The sequence below is a fragment of the Ilyonectria robusta genome, assembly GCF_021365365.1.
Source record: "Ilyonectria robusta strain PMI_751 chromosome Unknown BGZ61scaffold_2, whole genome shotgun sequence".
Taxonomy (NCBI): Eukaryota; Fungi; Ascomycota; class Sordariomycetes; order Hypocreales; family Nectriaceae; genus Ilyonectria; species Ilyonectria robusta.
In genome coordinates, this window is record NW_025764436.1 from 2,220,625 (window position 1) to 2,239,824 (window position 19,200).

Below are 19,200 nucleotides of genomic sequence, written 5' to 3' on the forward strand. Positions count from 1 at the left end.
CAATGCAATCCCGGCGAAATATTGCAAGACGAAGACAACGGACCGTAGTGTGGTTGATCACTTGGCATGTTCAGAAATCCAAGCTGTCTGTATTTAATTCTTTATCCCGCGTCACGCGCTCGACGGGCCTCGGGAGCCCTAGGACACAGATTGATATTGAGTGAGATCCCAGCCTTGACGGATAACGGTCAATGGGAGAGAAACAGGGTTCTTTCCAGCTGAGTCGCCGACTTCGCAGCCCTAAAGACAAAGTACAAGACCCGCCACCAGTGGCAACGATCAAAGTTGTGACTCGTGATGGGGACGGGACGGGTCGAGGTGCATAGATCAGGGAGAGTGAGACTGGCGAGATGACGCTAGTCATCGGCCAAGCTACTCTAGAACCGTCACAAAGGTGAGGATTTAAAGGAGGTGTGGGGCAATGGACTTTTGGCTTGTCCACTCGACGGGATGGGTAGCTGATGAAGAGTTAGAGTGAGACTGAGACTTGCAAGGCGCTGAACTAGGGAAGACAAGGGTTTATTTCCCACCAGGGCAGCACGATATAGAAGCTGGACTTACCAGAGGCTTAACAACAGAACGATGCTGCATGTTCTCGAAAGGAAGCAGTCATTACCCATACTACGTCAGGTTAGCTTGTGTCATACCCTCTGACACTTTGCTCCAAGGCCGGCAATCGTTCAGAAAAGAGAGTGGTGTGGAACTTTGGCTTTTAGTTAGGAGGAGAAGCCGTGCGAAAAATAACCTTGAATATCTCAACCCGTCATTGCATGTTCATCAGCGACGTTTTGGTATCATAGATTAGCCGCGTCACTACCGTAGCAATGAGTAGACGATTTCCGTAGTTTTTACACTGGAACCAAGCTCTGCGGCACGTATTAAAGGATTTTTTTTTTTTTTTTTTTTTTTTTTTTTGGCTCCCCGGTCACTAGCTGTAGGGTAGGCGCACGTCGACCCGAGATGCATCACTGCGGTTACCCAGGAATCACACATTTACCCTTCATCCGGCAACATCAAGGCAGCTCCGCCAAACAACTGCGCTCACAATGGAAGTTTAGTGAGGGGAGGGGGAATAAGAGTGGCATATTTCGATATTCTAAATTCGAAGAATTCACCTCGCCCTTTTGTGCGGATCTCTTAGCCGTGATATTGATATAATACGTGTGCCCTCGCCACGCTTGCGTCTCAGTTAGGGGACAGACATTTGTCGGGGTGGTCATGCCACCTTTAGTGTAACAGTGAATCACGACTGAATCATAGTGGATAATTCCCCGAGCGTTGTTGCAATAATTATTCCTAAAACAATGCTGGAATGTTGGGAGGCGCGCGGGCACCTGCCACCGACGTGTCAACATACCATCAACTGGATCACCCCATGCAACTACGGCTCCGGCGTGTTTTCGAGCGTCTCTAAGGATTAAATAAAAATGATACTAGATGGGCTCTTGACGGCTTCCTCTCGCACCCGCTAGCCCATTGTGCAACTTGGCGAAGTAGCCTCCGGTCTTCTCCAGGCGAGATAGTATCCTCAAACAGCAATGCTAGCTGGATAGCTTACCATCTACCAAATTATCAGTCCCTCAGACCTTTTTGACTCTTTGTCGGAAACCTTGACCGCCGTACGTGCTTGTTTGGTGACTTGTGGAAAATCGGGAACAGAAAAATGCCTTGAATTTTTAGGCCACATGCAATAATTAGCAACTATTTTAGAAACTGATGGTCCTTCAGACATGTTTATGAACCAAGATGATGAAGTCATTTGGATTAAAGAAGACAAAATAAGCACGGCAATTCCGATTCCCATTGTATTCTGGTTTCTTGGAGTTAATCTATGGTCAAGGAGGAAGTTCAATCCATGAAACCAGAGATTGAAGAGAAATGCATGGAGAACATTTACTGACAAGATTGGCATATTTCTGATATTAAAGATCACGCAATGCTTTGAGCGGAGGGTAGCTTTGTGTTAAGTTAATAGGTAGTCCGTTGTGGTCGTCACTGAATTTGCACTGACGGCATTTCTCAGCTCTTGCCGCATTTTGGGGCCAAAGACCCAGGCAACAATGGAAACCATGAGAAAGGGCGGGGTTACCCTATTTGTACGTGGTATTATCAGCCCACACTTTCGTGCCAAGCACGTCTAAAAGCATGGAAATGAGGACACGTCAGCACTAGCTCACCTTCATGGTGAATGGAATCTGATTTTTTAATCCAGGAGGGAGCAAAACGTCATCCTAGACACTATTGACTATAAGTTTGCAGTCTACTGGATGAAGCTTCCTGGTAGACGGCTATTCATTATCTCAGCTAATACCTCCAAGCAAACATCTATCTCAACATGGGTCAAGCGCATTTGGACAACATGCCGCTGGAGGTTCTTGGCCAAATATGTGCGCCTCTTGTTGAAGAAGAACGGAAGCCGAGTTTGTTATCTTTGTCTCGAGTTTCTAAGCGCCTCCGGGCATTTGTCCTCCCTGATATATTTAGAGAGCTTACTCCGGTGTTTGTTTCCGACGAAGAGGAGTCGTCTCAAAGCAGTCTCTCGAGTCTTCTGCGTACGATGATCACCAATCCAACAATCGCGTCAATGGTTCAGGACATTGATTTTACACACCACGGAAACCCAATGCTTTCCCAAGAGAACGTCGAAATTTTCGTCAAGGCAGCAAATCTTCTCGGCATTCCAGTTCCCGAATCGGTACTTCAACGCCCTGACCGACCGTCTACAAGAACTGAGCCCTGGAACATCATTAGATACGAAGGAGAAGACGGAGAAATTCTTCAATTCCTGACGGAGATGATCGCGGCCCACACACCCAACCTCGAAAGCCTTCAATACCATGTATCAGACGAGGGAAGCGTCCTTCAAGTTCTCATGTCAGCGTCAAACTCGAAACGAGATGGCTCGTTGTTGCCTCGTCTCAGAAATGTCCGCATAGACCACCTAGCGACGGCACGAGAAATCCGTCCGCTAGCTGATTTCGCCCCGAACCTCACCTCACTTCGGATAGATAATACCCGGGGAGGCGTGGCTGGTGTGCGGTTTGAAAACGTCACAGAACTCGTTCTCATGTTTGTCAGATTCACAGGCCAGGAACTGAAGGACTTGCTACAGGGCTTTCCCAGCTTGAAGGATTTCTTCTTCAACTTCAATTTCTGCAATGGCGACCCTGACGCCGACCTGTGCACTCCGCAACAAGCAGTGGACGCCCTTGAACCGTTCAAGAAACAGCTTACGGATCTGAGGCTCAGTTTTTGGGACTGGCAGATTTTCCACTACTCGACAACAGGATTTCCTCCTGGCCTAATCACTTCCATGACTATGCTCGAAGCGCTAGAGCACTTGGTGCTTGATGGCCGCAGCCTGTGGCGAAAGGTTTCGAGTGAAGAAGAGAACTACAATGCAGAAACGACGCAGTTTTTTGTTAAACTGCTTCCCCGAGCGCTCAAGACGCTTGCACTGATACGACTTGACTCTGAGACGTATGGCGACGACTTGATGGTCCTGGCACCTCAGATTAGGAGTTGCTGCCCAGACCTGCAATCAATCTATTACCAATTGCACAATGGATCTGATATGAACAAGAGGTGTTTAGCAAGAATAACCAAGGCATTTGCTGAGCAGGGTGTTGTGTTTGAGAAGTGGTAGTAGGAACAGTGTGCGTTAGTACGTTGCAGGCCAGGCCGAAGTCCTGTGGGGAGGAAGTGATGACGATGGAAACAGCTTCCGTGATAGAATCAAGCCACGCAAACTAGCCACCAAACAAGCCACGCAATCGCACCTAAGCAAGTTAAACAACTGTACTCGGCAGGAGCGAGAAAACACGTGCATCTAATCTGTGATTCACTACGGCTAACAAGAGCAATGGAAGCACTGACTGGCTTCCCACTTAACTCTGACTTGATTCTTACAACCTCCAACACAATCCGAGTTTTCACTTGGCTGCCTTCACCCGCCTTCCACCGTGACATCACATCTTGGCGTATTCTCGCCCTGCCAACAGTGGAACTGCCATCATGCCTCCCCATTCCGATGAACCAGGCAAGTCAACCTCATGTATCCCGGCACTCGGCCAGCAGATCGCTAACACAACACTGGGCAGGAAGTGGCGAACAGACGACACCTCCTCGAGCCGCCACGGAGCACGCACACCACGCAGATACGCACCAGAAAGCGGATTTGGCGCAACAAGAGGAGAAGGCTCGGGCAATCATCTAGGCAATGGATGCTCGCATGACACTCCCGGAGGAGTGGAAACTCGCCCCCCTCAGCCGACAGGGCCTCACATTCTTCGCTACGATGCGAAGTCGCAGGGGTCTAACCCAGCTGATCAAACTCGCAAAGATCGCCCGAACCGAGCAACGGCCTTCTGGGGCGGCGCTGGTTCTGCCCATTGGAGATGTGGAGGGTGCTGGAAAGGATGACGAAACGATCGCAGGAACGGATGATGAAACGATCGTAGGAACGGACGACGGAACGATTGACGAGAATGATGCTGGGACGGATGCTGGAACGGACGCTGGAATGGCCTCAATGGTCTGCATGGTCGAGCTGGCTCAGAGTATCCGGCGCCTCGAAGATCAAGAGCTGGTGTCCAGTCTCATCACAAGGCTTTACGAGATCTCTCTGTTCCAAGCGATGGAGCTGGACCGTTCCGAGGACCCAGTGCGCGCAGCTGAAGACTTCTCCAGCATGATGGAGAGCTCTGGGTGCGACAACGACATGGTGAAGTACCACACGCTGATGGGGAAAAAGTCGTTCTTGCTTTGCGGTGGTCACATTGGCTTGGCCGCGCTGATGCCGTTGAGCGCCCACGGTGAGTTGGACCATCGCCAGGAACTCGGTTTAGAGGAAGCGACCGCCATTGGGGCCTTGTTTCACGACGACTGGGCCAGGAAGATGTGCAGCCTGGGTCAGGATCTCTCCTACATTCTGAAAGACAACGAGACACGCCAGTTGCCCCTTGACCGAGTTGCTGGCGATATGCAATGGGCAGTCATGTCCGAGTGGGACGGCGTGGTTGACAAGTGGGCCAAGTATCCATGCCGTTGCGATGATGATTAAGTCCATAGTTAGTCGGGGCTTCTTTTTATCCCCCTTCCACAGGTGCGAGACGTGGTGGACTTGTACCGAGGGTCCATTTGACTACGCTGTAATTCGAATAGCTTAGACCGACGTGTTTCTTCCCACGAGTTATCATACGACAGACAGATATGTGTTCACTAGTACGTGGACTTTAATTTTCGTCACCTGATAGTTAATCACGAAACAAATTAACTCTTAATATGTATATATATTGAATTGAAACACACCATTCTTCCAATTGCCTGAGCCTAATTACTTACACCTCCATTGATGGCATGCTACACTTTACTGGTAAAGTGCGGGTAGCACAGCCGGAAGATTGAGTTCTACATCGAATTGCGACTGATTGCTGAGCAGAGCGGCTGACCGCCGCGCTGCCGCTTGTGCAAGGGGATCCGCCAGCTGCTCACGGAACGCGATCCCATCCGCGAGCACATCCTCGTAGCTCGGGGCCGAAGCGCGGTTGATGGACTTCTTGGCTCCATACAGCGCCGTCAGGGGGAACAACCGGAGCCTAGACGTCAGCTGGTCAATGTAGGTGTACATGTCGGCCGAAGAGTCAAAGGCCTTGTTGATCCAGCCGATCTTTTCCGCGTCGGCCGCTGTGATGTCGTTGGAGCTGAGGATGTACTCCATAGCGCGTCCGCGGCCGATCAGCCCGGGGAGAAACTGGCTGCCGCCGCCGCCTGGGAACAGGCCGGTGCCGACTTCTGGCTGGCCGAAAAAGGTGTCGCTCTTTGTCGCAAAGCGCATGTCCAGAGCCACGAGGAATTCGTTTCCTGCTCCCCGAGCTCGTCCCTCCACGGCGCCGATGGTGACTTGGCGCAGGGTCGTGAGGTTGTACATGAGCGTCGCGAATGTCGCTGCGAAAGTAGCTAGAGAGTTGTTAGTGGACGTGGACAATGGATTCAAGGCGTTTCGCTTCGACACGTACGTTCGGCTACGCTGGGCATAGAGAGATCGAGATGGGCGGTGAAGAAGCGCGGGACATCGCTGTTGAAAATCACCACCTTGGTTTCGTTGTCGTGCTGGAGTCGCTCGACCAAGTCGGTGATACCGTCCTGAGTGTCCTGGTTCCACAAGTTGATGGGAGAGTCTGGGTTGTGGAAGGTAACGGTCAGAACGTTTGAGACAAGTGACGTTTTCAGTGCCTTGTACTCCAGGAGCTGCAGGGCAAGGGTCGCAGGGAAAAGAGTGGTGGCCAAAGCCAAGTTGAGAAGGCGTGAAGAGATCATGGTGGTGAAGTGGGTAGATTGCTGGTTGTGAGAAGGTGATTGATGGTTGATAGGCGGGTGAAGCATTCAAACTCTCGGGTCTCAGAGAGTATATATGGCCATTTGACATTCATTGCATTGATTAACAAGTGCCAGATAATTGACGATTATAAAACACCTCCGACCGCTGTGGTTCTATTCAGTCTAGCATCGAAATTGAAGGCTCGTCCACGCCAAAAACGTGCCACGCTGGGATGCCTCATAGTGGGTTGTGCCATAGCTGTAGACCTCTCAGAGCGGCCAGTGTGGTAATTCCCCCGACGGAGGAGGCCGGTGGGAATATTTAATCCGTGCGCTTATAAATTACAGATTGCAGGAACTGGAAAAGAGAACAATCTTGGTTTGCGTGGGCTGTTGAAACGTCCGCTGTTAAAGTTTTTACCAAGTCCGCACTCCGCACTCCGAGCTCCGCGCCTCGCTCTTCGTGCTTCGCGCTTCGCTCTCCGCAGCCGGTCTGAATAAGCATCCAGAATATCTGTGTGGACGCACATAAAGATACGAACTGGTCGTTATTATGGGTCTTGGTACTCTATAAGCATTTGCTGCAACAATGATTCTTCCCGTGCGCTATGCGCAGGCGTTTACGCTGCAGCCCAGAATTCGCCTCAGCCTCCAGGCTCGAAAAACTCCGCCCTCCGCTGCGAATTCGTCTGTGCCGGACCGCCGCCTCAGGAGAGCAGAGCCACATGCAAAGCAGGAAATTAGAAGAATATCGATGGACTTCGAGTAAGATTCTAATGTTCTTATTTCTGGTAGTAAATTTTAATGTCAAATGAATGGTGAAGCCAGTCAAGTACGCCCTAAATGCAATCCCAGGTCCCAGCCGCCGATTTTCCCAATAATCTATTCGCATTGCTATGCCATAACGAAGGAAAGTAAAACATTCGCCTTTATCATTTCGAGTTGCACCAAAATCAAAGTAGGCGCTTAGAAGCCACCGTTAGGGTTAGGGTTGGGGATGACATCGCCGCCCTGCTCATAGGGAGGGACGATCGAGGTACCAGTAGTAGCAGCAACCTCCTTGTAGCGACGCAGGCTGAAGTCCTGGTTGTCGAAGTTCTGGTTGATAACACCGGCCATGCCCATCTGGCAGTGGTTGCCGTTCGTCTGAGGGCAGTAGTACCAGATAGGAGCGTCGTCGACAACCACAATCTGGAAGACATCGGGAGCCTGGCCTTCCTGGGTGAAGAAGTTGAAACCGGAGAAGAAGCCGGTGCCATCGGCGAGGGGCTTGCAGGGCTCGGCGAAGCTGGATTCGGCGATAGAGTGGTTCACCTTGAGGAAGTGCCACTCGACAATATCGCCCACCTCGGCCACAACATTGTCGGGATCGAAGCGGAGACCACCCAGACCGGCGACGACCGAGTGGGTAACGCCGGTGAGCTCGACGGTGCCGTCTGGGTAGTCGTAGGTGGTAGGAGTGGGTGCAGCAGAGACGCTAGCAGCCAAGAGGAGAGCAGCAGAGACGGCCTTGAAAGAGAACATTTTGAATGGTAGTTTTGGTGGGTACTGGGACACAAAAGTGAGAGAGTAGTGCCAAGCTAGGATGATGTCGTTTAGAGGAGAGTGTTGCGGTTGTTGGGATGATGGTGATGATGAACTTTCCATTTGACTCGACATGCCTTCTTGTTATATAGGCAATTCAATTTGGTCGCCCCAGGGTGAGGTTCTATAGATGGCCCATCACAAATCACCTCAGCCCCCGGAGTGCAACCATCCGGTACTCCCTAGCTTACGGCTCCAGCCTTGCCACGCTTTCCTCATCGGCATCCTAAGCCTGGCGTCTGACTAGTGCGCCTCCGAGCACGTCGCCGGCTCAAGTCAGCACCTCTTGCCCCGATGTAGTTATTTCCCGGCGCTCCGTGATTGGGCCTGTCAGCATTAGCTGGGCTTGGGAGCTTACTGTGTGCAAGATATTTTGGTGTGGCGGTCAGCGTGGCTCAGGCTAGCACCAAGCGCTGCGCCCCCGAAATTGCTGCGCAATCATGTAGGACGACCAGATCTCTAAATCTGGGGACTTTGGGTTGTAGGTGATGTCTCGAACGGGACTAGGACTAAATATTTTTAGCATCTCCTTCCCACTCAAGATAATCTGCCAACCATGGGTTGCCGCACGCCACACAATTAGGGATATGACGGGACCTTTGCTAGTAAGTGATGGGACCGGGATGTGTACTAAGATTGCGTTGTCGATAGTCATGCTTGCCTATATGCCAACTGGGATAAAATTAGGCCTGTTATAACGCCAAAGAAATATTGCTTTCACATTCCTCCGTCATCTCAAGACTGAATTTTCACACTTGGCCTTTGCTCGCTAAATGTGTCGAGAGCGAGGTAAGAAATGGACCTACACCAGTTCTAGCCCTACAATAAATCCATAGATAGTCCCGATAAGCTAGCCATCTCAATTACGGCACAAACTGGGCCTATTCTCAAAATCGGTTGACGAGATGAGCTTCCTCCGGCCAATCGCCAGTCATTCTAGGAGACAGTGAGTTCAACGTCAGCCCGCCCCCAACTCAACCTTGCAATTTTGTTGCTCACCATGGTCATCTTTTCCCTCTTCTTCATCTCTAGTTATGTCTACCATGGTTTGAAGTTTTTTTATTACGCCATATATCTGCCAAGCTACCTACCATTTTGTATCCCCCATAATTGGTCAGAGCTATATCCATGCAAGGCTCATCATTGACTTCGCATAGTGGGCCCATGGCATCTCGGCACCCTGCAATTGAGGCCCGGTGATCAGAAGAATATTCTCATCAATAAACCATCCCTGCTTGGCACATCCAGTGCCACAAGCGGGGAGACAGTCTAGGAAGGCCGAATGCTACCGGATGTTTGCAAATACAGCGATAAATTCATCAGGTCGTCTACATCCTGATACAACCACATTATGACACTCTCAATCGCCATTTTGGCAGTAGTACTTTTATTTATTCCAATCCCAAAGCAGATCCTCTATGCGTAGACCGCAAGGCCCCTTACCAAGTGGTCATCAATCTGTTTAACAATCGTGTGGGCTTCTCCTACTCGCTCGCCCGTGGTCAAAGGGCCCAATACCCCGCCCAATTCAGATGCTGCAGTCCGTAGATTCTTAAAAATGTTCACAACGATAGGTTTGCTTAGTGTTGGAAGTGCGTCATGCTTCGGTTTGGCGTCAATGGCGGTGTCGATCGCCGAGCCAACGTCCCTGACAAGGTGCAGCGCGATTTCGAGTGCGTCTTGGTCAAGAGATATGGCGTTGGATGTTCTGGCAACGATGGACGGCGCAATGCTTGCGCTAGCAGCTCCAATTGTATTGACGAGCTCGCGTGACTGCATGACGATAGAGATGGCGCCGAGATACCCGCCGTTCCACTCCGCCACGGTCTTGTTAAAGTGAATGGCTGCTATCCGAATTTGATTGAGGGAGTTCATTGGCCAGTCATCTGCAATAGCAGCGAGCCCGAGATCAGGAATCATGAGGAGGGGCGCTGCGAGGACGGCGGTCGCAGCGGCGACGATGAACAAGAACTTGAACTGCATGGTGGACCAACGATGACAATGTAGCGTGGTGAGCTCCGATAATCGAACTCTGCGGAGGTAGAGAGCGAAGGATTCATCTACAGGAGGGGACACATTGGTATTTATTCAATACATCTGTGATATTTTCAGATGAGACAGCACAACTCATGAAGGCCGCATCGTCAGGTGGATTATTGCCTTAGCCTGGACACGCGAAATCGGTCGTCCGAGACGGGATAGCCTCACTGGTGCGAACTAGGTCAAAGTCGGATTATGCATGACCGCAACCAGAATGGAGATGCTTTTGGTGGAAAACTGCTATCAAGGGTGCTGGATTCCAGTGGTTGCGAAATCTATCGTTTTTGTTCTCCCTTAAGACGGGATTTCCGAGACAGAGCTATGCTCAACTCTACCCGGCATCACGGCTTTTTGGTTATTTTTCCACGATCGGGAGTACGTGGGGATAGGACCAGAGCTGGTGCTTCGGATCGGAACATCTAAAGCAACGTAACACCTGTGCATTGGCATGTCTCACCCGCACAAGTACCCACAGATGTGCGGTCCAGACTGCCGAGCGCATTCAATTGGGGTTTTACACATGCCAAATAGCTCTCCTGAAATGTTTGGCTTTTGCTGGAATTTTCAACAATCTCTTTGTCCCTGACTCCAACCTCCTCAAACCATTCTCGCCGACAAGACATCACCCACAATGCAACCAAAGCGAGATCCACTCCTTCCAATTGCCGTCATCGGCATGGGTCTCAGATTGCCGGTACCGGCATTTCCCAGCTCCCAGCAGAGCTTGGGATCGATTATCTACGGAAATTGACCGTACGCTCTTCAATTTATTACTCCCCAGCAGAGGATATTGGAATCACCATCACTTTCGAGCCCGCTGACGTTGACTCTTTTATTAGCACTGAGATTCGCAACTGGTGCCACCGGGAACTCAGGCTCACTATGCCGGTTCTGGAGAGTACGCAGGTTCTAGAGAGTACGAATGCGGTGACCATAGGGCCTGAGTGAAGCAGCGATTTCACGTTGGAAATTGAAGAACGGGTCAAGACAAATGGCAATGGTACAATGGTTCTTAATCGACATACAGGAAAGAAGTTGAGATATTAAGGGCCCGGTCACCTCTATTTGCCTCGACCATTAAAATGGAATCGAGATCTTGGCCGACTTCGTCAGAGTGAATCGCACTCGGCTCGCCTGCATGAGGCAAGTCGTAAGGGTCGCATACCCGAGACCCCAGTTCTGCTCTTTCATGCCGCTCGACCTCCCTGCACATACTGGCCCGGGCCACAATAATCTAGACCTTGACACGACACACCCCACGCGGTATTTCCCTTCTCTATAACTCTTTTGTGCCCCGCGTCCCTCTCAACTACTGCCTTTGAGCTACGGCGTAGCAATAAGGTGACCCAGGATGGCAGTATTTTCCCGTCATAAACCTCCACTGCCGTGTACTTTCCTCCCCAACGAACCATACCCTCGCTTGTTGTGGAAGGTCGTAGTATGCATTGATAAGAGACATACGCCAAGACTCTTTTGACTTGCTGATCAATATGGAATGATTGATAAAGCGGTAGACAGGTTGAACGAACTTCGGCCGTTTATCGGAGACAGCCGTCTTATGACATGGTGCGGAGTAGCACCCGGCGGGAGTGTGGGTAGCATTAGACTCTTTTTAGACTTAAATCCTACCATATGCAAATATCACGAGGTGTTTTCGGAAGGGTTCGCAATCCGCGGCAAATATGAACTTGATTAACGCAACGTGTGGGTTACTTAGTATCCACTCAACTTATCAGGCGTCAGCGGCCACATCCCGCAAACCAAACGAGGCCTGTATTAATGGTGATGATCCCTGCCTTGTTACCCGCCGGCTATGTATGAATTTCCAAACTCGTTACCTGATCTGCGGTTGTAGTGCGTGTTTTTTTTTTCACCACCCCCACGGGGGAAGATAGGTTGGCGAATAATATGGAAGACCCGGTTTTAGAGGAGAAGTTAGTGCCAGCGATCCTTGATCCTTAAAAGGCGCGGGTGTGGCCGGGCTCAAATCTATATCTTATCAATCTGATCTACACTTTTGGAGACACCTCAAGCGTCCTTTTTTTCTCCACGATGGACCAAGAAAAGTCAACAGAAAAGCCAGCTCCGCTTGAAGCGAGCTCCCTGAAAGGTGTCATCATCAACGATGTTTCAACCTATGAAGCCCTCAATCTGCATCGCGAGGCGCTCGACAATGAGCTCACCGAAGAGGAGGCTAAAGCATTGAGATGGAAGATTGATCTGCGGTTGATGCCCATTCTGTGCATCACATATGCCCTTCAAGCAATTGACAAAAACACCCTCAGCTATGCTGCAGTGTTTGGGGTGCGTGAAGAGATCAATCTTCAAGGGACGGATTACTCATGGGTCAGCGCCATCTTCTACCTCGGCTACATGGTATCGGAATTTCCTAGCAATTTACTTCTGCAGCGTTTGCAAATCAACCACGTCATGTCAGCTACTGTAAGTCAATGCCCAGAGTCGATTCCTAATCTTTGAATCTGGTGTGGCTAATTATCTTAGGTTATTCTTTGGGGGGTTGTGTTAATGTGTCACGGCGCCGTGCAATCCTTCGCTAGTATTTCTGCGGTGCGAACGCTGCTCGGTGTGTTTGAGGCGGCAATCCAGCCCGGAACGATGTTACTATTCAGTATGTACTACACCCGTTCGGAACAGCCGTTTAGATTCGGGATATGGATTGGTTCGTCGGGTGTCGGTTACATTCTTGCCGGCATCGCCAGCTTCGGTATTGGTCACGCCAAAACATCTCTCTCGTCGTGGAGGCTTCTCTTCATCATCTGGGGCTCCATAACTGTCGCGTGGGGAACTTTCTGCTGGGTTGTCCTCCCTGGGCCGCCCATGAGGGCAAAGTTTCTCACCCAAAAGGAACGAAGTCTCGTTGTCGGACGCGTCAAGGACAATGGAACCGGAATTGAGAATAAGCAGTTCAAAGCAAAACAATTCCGGGAGGCTATGCTGGATCTCAAGACTTGGTTGATTTTCTTGTTTGCTGTGACTAGCAACTCGCCAAACGGAGGATTGTCCGCCGTAAGTTTACCGTCAGCATTAATATTACACTGCTAACACCCCAAAGTTCCAAGGCCTCATTATCAAAGGAGCAGGCTTCAGCACACTTAGAACCACGCTTCTTCAAATGCCCTCCGGGGCCGTGCAGTTGGTTGCATGCCTCTTGGCCTGGTATGTCACACATTCATCCCTTCTTAAAGCCTGCGCTAATAAGACCTTAGTCATTTTGCGACCCGATATGCCAACTGCAGAATACTTATCATGCTAATTGCGATGATTCCATTTCTTGTCGGCCTGTTGGGACTGCGGCTCCTGTCTCAGGATAATTCATATGGCCGGTTAGCATGCCTATGGGTAACCTTTTGCTATACAGCAGCTGGAACGCTAAGCATGTCTGTTGCTATCGCCAACACCGCTGGTCACACTAAGAAAATCACTACCAACGCCATGCTTCTTATCGGATACTGTATAGGGAACTTTGTCGGGCCGTTCTTCTTCAAAACTGGCCAGGCACCGCTCTATCCACTTGGTGTGGGAATGATGTTCTTCTGTCTAGCTGTCCAGGTGATGTGTCTCACTGGCATTTGGGTCTTGCTGTGGCTCAGAAACAGATCAAGGGCAGAGTTCCATGCACGGGCAATCGAGGACCGAGCTTGGGAGCGAGGTTTGCTGGATGAAACGGATTTGGAAAACAAATACTTCAAGTACGTTTACTGAACGCTTGCACGATTTAGACTGGAAACTCGTCGCTAGTCATATTCGAGATCTCCAAAACACAAATTTAGCAAATGTGATCAGTAATTTACACTTTGTTCCTCTCACGCTCGTTGCTTTCCTTTCGCCATATCTGAAAACTAAGACTCGTATCTTTGCCCATTACGGTAAAACTCAGTCGACTTCTTCACATAAAACCCCGACATAGACTTTTCCAGCTCGAGAGTCCCATACTTGAGCGCGCTTGGAGATGCTTCAAACTCCTCCATGACAGCGGAGTGTTTTAGCTTGATTTCGAGCAGCATCGCACCCATAATGTCAGTTGCCCCCTAAACAAGTTCCTAATTGCCAGCTCCACTGACCTCTTGAACAATTTGCTCTAACATGTAGTTGTCGTAGCCAGAATATCCACCTTCTTGCTTGTCGGTGCATCATTGCGATCGCCTCAACCGACTGTCGGATGGGTCTCTGTTGAATACGGGGTTTCGGCTAGGGCGGCTAAGCTACTGAGAGCTTGCTTAAATGCCTTTGTCATATTGGGCGGCAATTGATTGAAGACAAGCATATATGGCGATTATCTTGTTATCATCAAATCAATGGCAAATGCATATGTCAGAGGGTAAGAAGGCATCTGTCGCCGCGCGCTGACGCGGTGGGAATGGCAGCCGGGAAAGGGAACCTAACCTTGACCTCCTTTGGCGGAAGGATCAAGGCTAAAAATTGCAGCGTTGCGCGCTATTCGTATAGCGCTAGAGAATCCTATTCTCTCTCGTGGAACCCCAGACAATTGTGCCAATACCACCTTGTCTCTCTCTTTCTGGCCACACCATCACATGTCCTGACCGCAGGGATGGATGAGGCTCTAGGTTCTGCCCAGCGCGAATAGTGAATTGAACACTCACTGACTTACATAAATCGGCTATGCTTTCCTCACTGTTCTGTATTTTGTCACGTCGGGAAAAACGGCAATGAAATGCTACTCTGGATAAGTGTTCTTTGTTCCTCGTATCACGCCAAAAATGACATGCGCACTCCATCAAGAGGCCCGGATAACTCGCGTATAAGAAATCGTTATTATGTAACATTGGAACTCGACCCACTGTTCCTTGTAGAACAGCCTTTTGTCTTTGTGAACATGCTGTGTGTTTTAGGTCTGAAGACAATGTTTGTTACCTGCCATCTTCTGCTCCAGTCTCTTGCCTAGCTGTTGATGTGAACATGCCCTGATGATTCCCTGAATGGTTGAATGGATGCCTATTTTGAATTCTTTAAAACAACCGTCCTGGCCGCGCTCTTCATCACTTCCTAACCTTCCAACTTGCACTCACACATAACTCCCAACCGAAAGTGTCCGACTTGGGGCTGGCCCAATTTCCCGAGACGGACTATCACATCAACCACCAACATGAGTGGACAGCGCAATCAGGGTCTCTCCCCAGGGGGAGCCCCCCGTTGCATCGGATTCCACGACCTGCCCCCGGAGATACGCCAGCAAATTTGGAAAGCGGGGACGCCACCGACAATTCACACATTCTTCGTTGACAAGACCCCTCAAGATGTCCAACGAGGCGATGCCTTGGATATATCCCAGGTAAATGCCGAATCTCGCGTCACTGTCCAAAAAGATGGGTGTTGGCTCGTCGACTACGACAATGGCCAGTCGCACCAGTCAGTCCAGATCAATCTCATTCATGACGTTGTTTTTATCGAAGATGGTATGCCCCCACTCGGCCTGGGTGACGGCGATGGCAGTGGACGATTACAGAAGATTGCCTCTGTTTTTGAACATCTTACTATGGCCAGAGACATTGACTACACTACGGAGCCATTGGGGGAACTCGAGATCTTTGGCTTTGACAACATTCGAGAGTACACTGTTTTATCCGAGCATAGCGAACGCCTCTGGATCGATGGGTGTCAAATGCTTGAACCGCAGGTTATCGGGGCGGATCGGGGCTTCCAATGGTACCGGAATTGCACCCAAGATCCCGATTCCCTGGATCAGGCTGCCAGGTACTTCGAGCAGAAAGGGATCCCAGGAGACACTGGGATCAAGTGGCCGTTGGAGAATTTTTACCCCTTGCACCAGGCTACCAACATGAGGGGCTGGACCTTGAGCGAAGAAGTTGCTCAATGGCGCCAGGACTTCCGTGCAGGCCTTATTGAGCCTGAATTTGATGAAGATGGCAACTCGATGGGAGGGGCGTTAACATTGTCCGCCATGCCTCGCATCGGCCATATGGGCTACTCAATGAATGAGACCTCGGTGGGGGGCAACTGGGCCGGATTCCGCTACTTCACGGATACGATGCGGGTTGAATTTACCCCGTTGGCCTTTGCCGATATTGAAGGACTTCTGACAGCAAGCTGGGAAGCTCGACGTACATTGCCGGAGTTAGTGGCGCATATATGGGTCGTCCGGCCGGGAGAGGAGGGGATTGTACCGAATGAGTCGTACCACGCGTGGGAGGAGGTTAAGCCATACTCCGAGACAGAGGAAGAAAGGGATGGTCAGATCCGACGACTATGGCAGTTGACACGGGATGCATGCCATTGGCCCTGTCTTTGGGATTAGATTAACTGAATTGTGATGATTCTCGGCATTAGAGTAGCCTAGAGAGCAGGGTGTGGGGATTGGTACGACTGTTATGGCATATGATAGATAGAGACTGACGACCCAGAGTGATTAATTAGATTGTTAGCTGAGTTCATAGATTCCATATCCCCACTTTGGGATACTCCGATTGAGATGTAGGATTTCTTTAGACCAGCTAGACCTAGTTTATTATAATTTATGAATCCCTCGATGAATGAACCTGATGCTTGCAATTACTGCGTTTTCGTTGTACATGTTACAGTTGCTAAGGCCCAGGCTCAGGTTTCAATAGAAGGGCTACATGAAAAAGTTCAGGAAAATGTCAGTCAGTGTGCCGCAAACCACTTACTATCAAGCTATTGTATCTTCTGGACTGGTTGCGCTGCTCAGTATGAGCTCCTGTTCTTTGCAAGTACAGCGTAGGTTTGATCGATCTGATAATATTGAGTAAAACTAAAAGAAGAATAGTTACTAAATAGAATTTTCTCCTTCTACTATTGAATTCCCCGGATACTACCTTCATATCTATTCTGCATCTTTGGTTGAACAACATCGCTGTCTGTACCTGAACGCCCGTTACCCTGTTTGGGTCTCTAATTATCCCAGATCTCCGGCCAAACCTTACGTTGTTCATTAAATCTTCCTCGACCGAGATCGAGTCGTCTTCTCGCCCGCGGGAGTCTCAGCCTGCTTTCGCTTCTTCCCGTTATCCGGAATAGGGACACTGGCATTTTCAGCAACCTGTGGCTGTGACGAATTATCAAGCGTTGAATTTGGACTCACGGGGAGGCTTGCCCTTCTAGTAGGAGGTCCCGTCCAGTCTATCGTCTTGAACACTGGCGGGGGTTGCCCAGCCCAACAATTCTCAATGGGCTGGATAGGAAGCACCGCGAATGGTATATCCTCATCACAGTATGCTGACGGGTCTTCGACCGGAGTAGCTGATTGTTGTCGATGCACACCACCTTGCTTAAAGGCTTGAAGCCACTGGGTAGGCGTGAGAGTATGCTCAGAACCTAGCGTAGGTACAGCCTGATAATACCAGGCGTATGGGTGCAACTCGAGTCTGTTTGAAGCACAAGCCTCCATCATGCCAATGTCGGCGTTCGAATCCCATAGACTCGTTAGGTTATCTAAGGATTCAACATGGCGCTGCCATTCTTCAAAAACCATTTCGAAACGACCCCGAGCTATGTCTTTGCTATCTTCGGATACAGAGTCATCGTATATGAGGTTTCCGAGCTTGTTGGCTGCATGAGCCCAATGTGCAACCGCAGCTCCAGTCTCGAAGAACTTGTGCCTGAGCTTTCTGTAGCAATCGGGAGCTTTTGTGGATATCATGGATTTGATTGATAGATGTTGCTGCTTCGCTAGTCCGGAGAGCATCGTTCGTTCGTGATAGCCGGAAATGACCATGTGGAGCATCTCCCACCTATCGCATTTGGGGTTCTCGCCGGTAGCACAGCAAATTCTCCATTTGCGATTGGTGCAGCAAGCTCCATGGGAAGGGCAACGCGGCTGTTCAGACATGATTTGTTGGTGGCGACATGGTGGAGGTCGTTCATAAGGGTGGAAAATAGTATAGTCACTGTCGACGTTGACAACGACAGGACGGCGAGTCTCGCACTTGGTCTGGTGGGTGATAACGCACAAACACATGCTGGAAACTTGTACGATGTTTGATTGACTTGATTTCTTTGTGTGAAGTGCTAACTCTCTGCGAGGGGTGCTGACTTCTCTGTCTGGGGTGCTGATTGCCTTCGTGAGCTGTGGATTCTCGGTCCAGAGTGTTGATTCACGGTCCGGGGTACTGATTCTCTGTCTGAATTGTTGGGCAAGGTTACACGCTTCATGATATACTGCCTGGGAAATTTTACTGACAAAACGGTTGAGTAAAATCCCTTGTTCAAGCAGACACGTTTGTTTTCGTGAAACAGTAGGGCATTGTTCAGGGAATACCAATGTAACAAAGCTTAAACAAGCAGGTGCAATAAGCCCACCGAAAATCCTCATTGCTTTAGTTTCAGGTTTGGTTCAACAAAGGATCGGCCATTGTTCTCACAACAGGTATGGATCCTACGAAATAGCAATCGCGGCGAACAGATGGGTCTCCATGCACATCCATTGAACACTTCTTCACAATTTCTTGTTCAAGTCCAACCTTCGGAGTCCTATTGTTGGCTGCGACGAAGTAAAGCCGTCTGGTTGAACTTGATGCTGGCCCCAGCTAGGTTTTTCAGGACCGCGAAAGCAACAGTCCCGTACTACAATCCCAGCTCACTCGGTTTGGGTTGGACCTTCATGGCATTGATATTCATTTCAAGCGACGGTTCGCAGCACTTTCAGGAGCGCGATTACGATTATCATTCTTTTTAATGGCTAAAATCATGCTCTGAGTTTGATGCCACATTTCCACCGAAATGCAGTCATTGTGCGCTGACCTTCAGGTCTTCACTACGCGAGAATTCAGGGCCACACGCCCTGGAAATTAGGGCTGCAATGGCCTAACAAAGTCTAGAACCACACGGTGACAAAAGTGCATGATCAGCTATGCACAATCGATGTCCTCGTCGCACTGCCAGCACATCTATCATAGAAATATTTACCATTTCCAGCCTCTGAAGCAAAACCGACGTTGATAGCAACCGAGAATAACTGCCACATATCCTCACTTGCCTGGACCGCTATCTCCACGAATACAACCCATGCTAAAATGAACAAAGCCAAGGTGACAGATACTGTCGCCGACCAGTTTCGAAAATAAAGCTCCCCTCTTAAGCCAAGATGACAATGAACAACATAACAAACTACCTCCATTTGGGGTATAATGAAGAGCATCGCCAAACTACAGACAAGTTATTGTTGGCAAGGGAGTGTTTTCATGGCAGGACTCCATCTCTTCGGGGATACACCTGACAGCAATTTAAGATGGGAATTTCCCT

The 19,200-nt window shown here is 49.8% G+C and overlaps 8 protein-coding genes across 8 annotated transcripts; 4 read left to right on the plus strand and 4 right to left on the minus strand.

The window, feature by feature from the left end:
* Positions 1–3,090: 3,090 nt before the first annotated feature.
* On the plus strand, positions 3,091–3,668 carry BGZ61DRAFT_441575 (uncharacterized protein). The gene has a single exon (XM_046244598.1). It carries the CDS (start codon positions 3,314–3,316, stop codon positions 3,644–3,646), a length of 333 nt encoding a protein of 110 aa, XP_046110896.1. The 5' UTR covers positions 3,091–3,313; the 3' UTR covers positions 3,647–3,668.
* A 551-nt stretch (positions 3,669–4,219) lies between these two features.
* On the plus strand, positions 4,220–5,062 carry BGZ61DRAFT_527094 (uncharacterized protein; the record flags this gene model as incomplete). The annotated part of the gene is made up of 1 exon (XM_046253058.1): positions 4,220–5,062. One exon carries the CDS (start codon positions 4,220–4,222, stop codon positions 5,060–5,062), a length of 843 nt encoding a protein of 280 aa, XP_046110897.1.
* A 306-nt stretch (positions 5,063–5,368) lies between these two features.
* On the minus strand, positions 5,369–6,318 carry BGZ61DRAFT_489873 (enoyl-CoA hydratase/isomerase family protein; the record flags this gene model as incomplete). The annotated part of the gene is made up of 2 exons (XM_046250265.1): positions 5,369–5,958; positions 6,018–6,318. 2 exons carry the CDS (start codon positions 6,316–6,318, stop codon positions 5,369–5,371), a joined length of 891 nt encoding a protein of 296 aa, XP_046110898.1.
* A 966-nt stretch (positions 6,319–7,284) lies between these two features.
* BGZ61DRAFT_489874 (uncharacterized protein) lies at positions 7,285–7,842 on the minus strand (the record flags this gene model as incomplete). Its single annotated transcript, XM_046250266.1, has 1 exon — positions 7,285–7,842. The coding sequence occupies one exon, from the start codon at positions 7,840–7,842 to the stop codon at positions 7,285–7,287; it is 558 nt and encodes a 185-aa protein (XP_046110899.1).
* A 1,351-nt stretch (positions 7,843–9,193) lies between these two features.
* BGZ61DRAFT_441576 (uncharacterized protein) lies at positions 9,194–9,933 on the minus strand. The gene has a single exon (XM_046244599.1). It carries the CDS (start codon positions 9,883–9,885, stop codon positions 9,319–9,321), a length of 567 nt encoding a protein of 188 aa, XP_046110900.1. The 5' UTR covers positions 9,886–9,933; the 3' UTR covers positions 9,194–9,318.
* A 2,023-nt stretch (positions 9,934–11,956) lies between these two features.
* BGZ61DRAFT_502746 (major facilitator superfamily transporter) lies at positions 11,957–13,673 on the plus strand. Its single transcript, XM_046251740.1, has 4 exons — positions 11,957–12,384; positions 12,445–12,969; positions 13,016–13,119; positions 13,170–13,673. The coding sequence occupies exons 1-4, from the start codon at positions 11,995–11,997 to the stop codon at positions 13,663–13,665; spliced, it is 1,515 nt and encodes a 504-aa protein (XP_046110901.1). The 5' UTR covers positions 11,957–11,994; the 3' UTR covers positions 13,666–13,673.
* A 1,394-nt stretch (positions 13,674–15,067) lies between these two features.
* On the plus strand, positions 15,068–16,237 carry BGZ61DRAFT_527099 (uncharacterized protein; the record flags this gene model as incomplete). Its single annotated transcript, XM_046253059.1, has 1 exon — positions 15,068–16,237. One exon carries the CDS (start codon positions 15,068–15,070, stop codon positions 16,235–16,237), a length of 1,170 nt encoding a protein of 389 aa, XP_046110902.1.
* Positions 16,238–16,891: 654 nt separating this feature from the next.
* On the minus strand, positions 16,892–17,917 carry BGZ61DRAFT_472474 (uncharacterized protein; the record flags this gene model as incomplete). Its single annotated transcript, XM_046248343.1, has 2 exons — positions 16,892–17,005; positions 17,042–17,917. The coding sequence occupies 2 exons, from the start codon at positions 17,915–17,917 to the stop codon at positions 16,892–16,894; spliced, it is 990 nt and encodes a 329-aa protein (XP_046110903.1).
* Between the last annotated feature and the right edge of the window lie 1,283 nt (positions 17,918–19,200).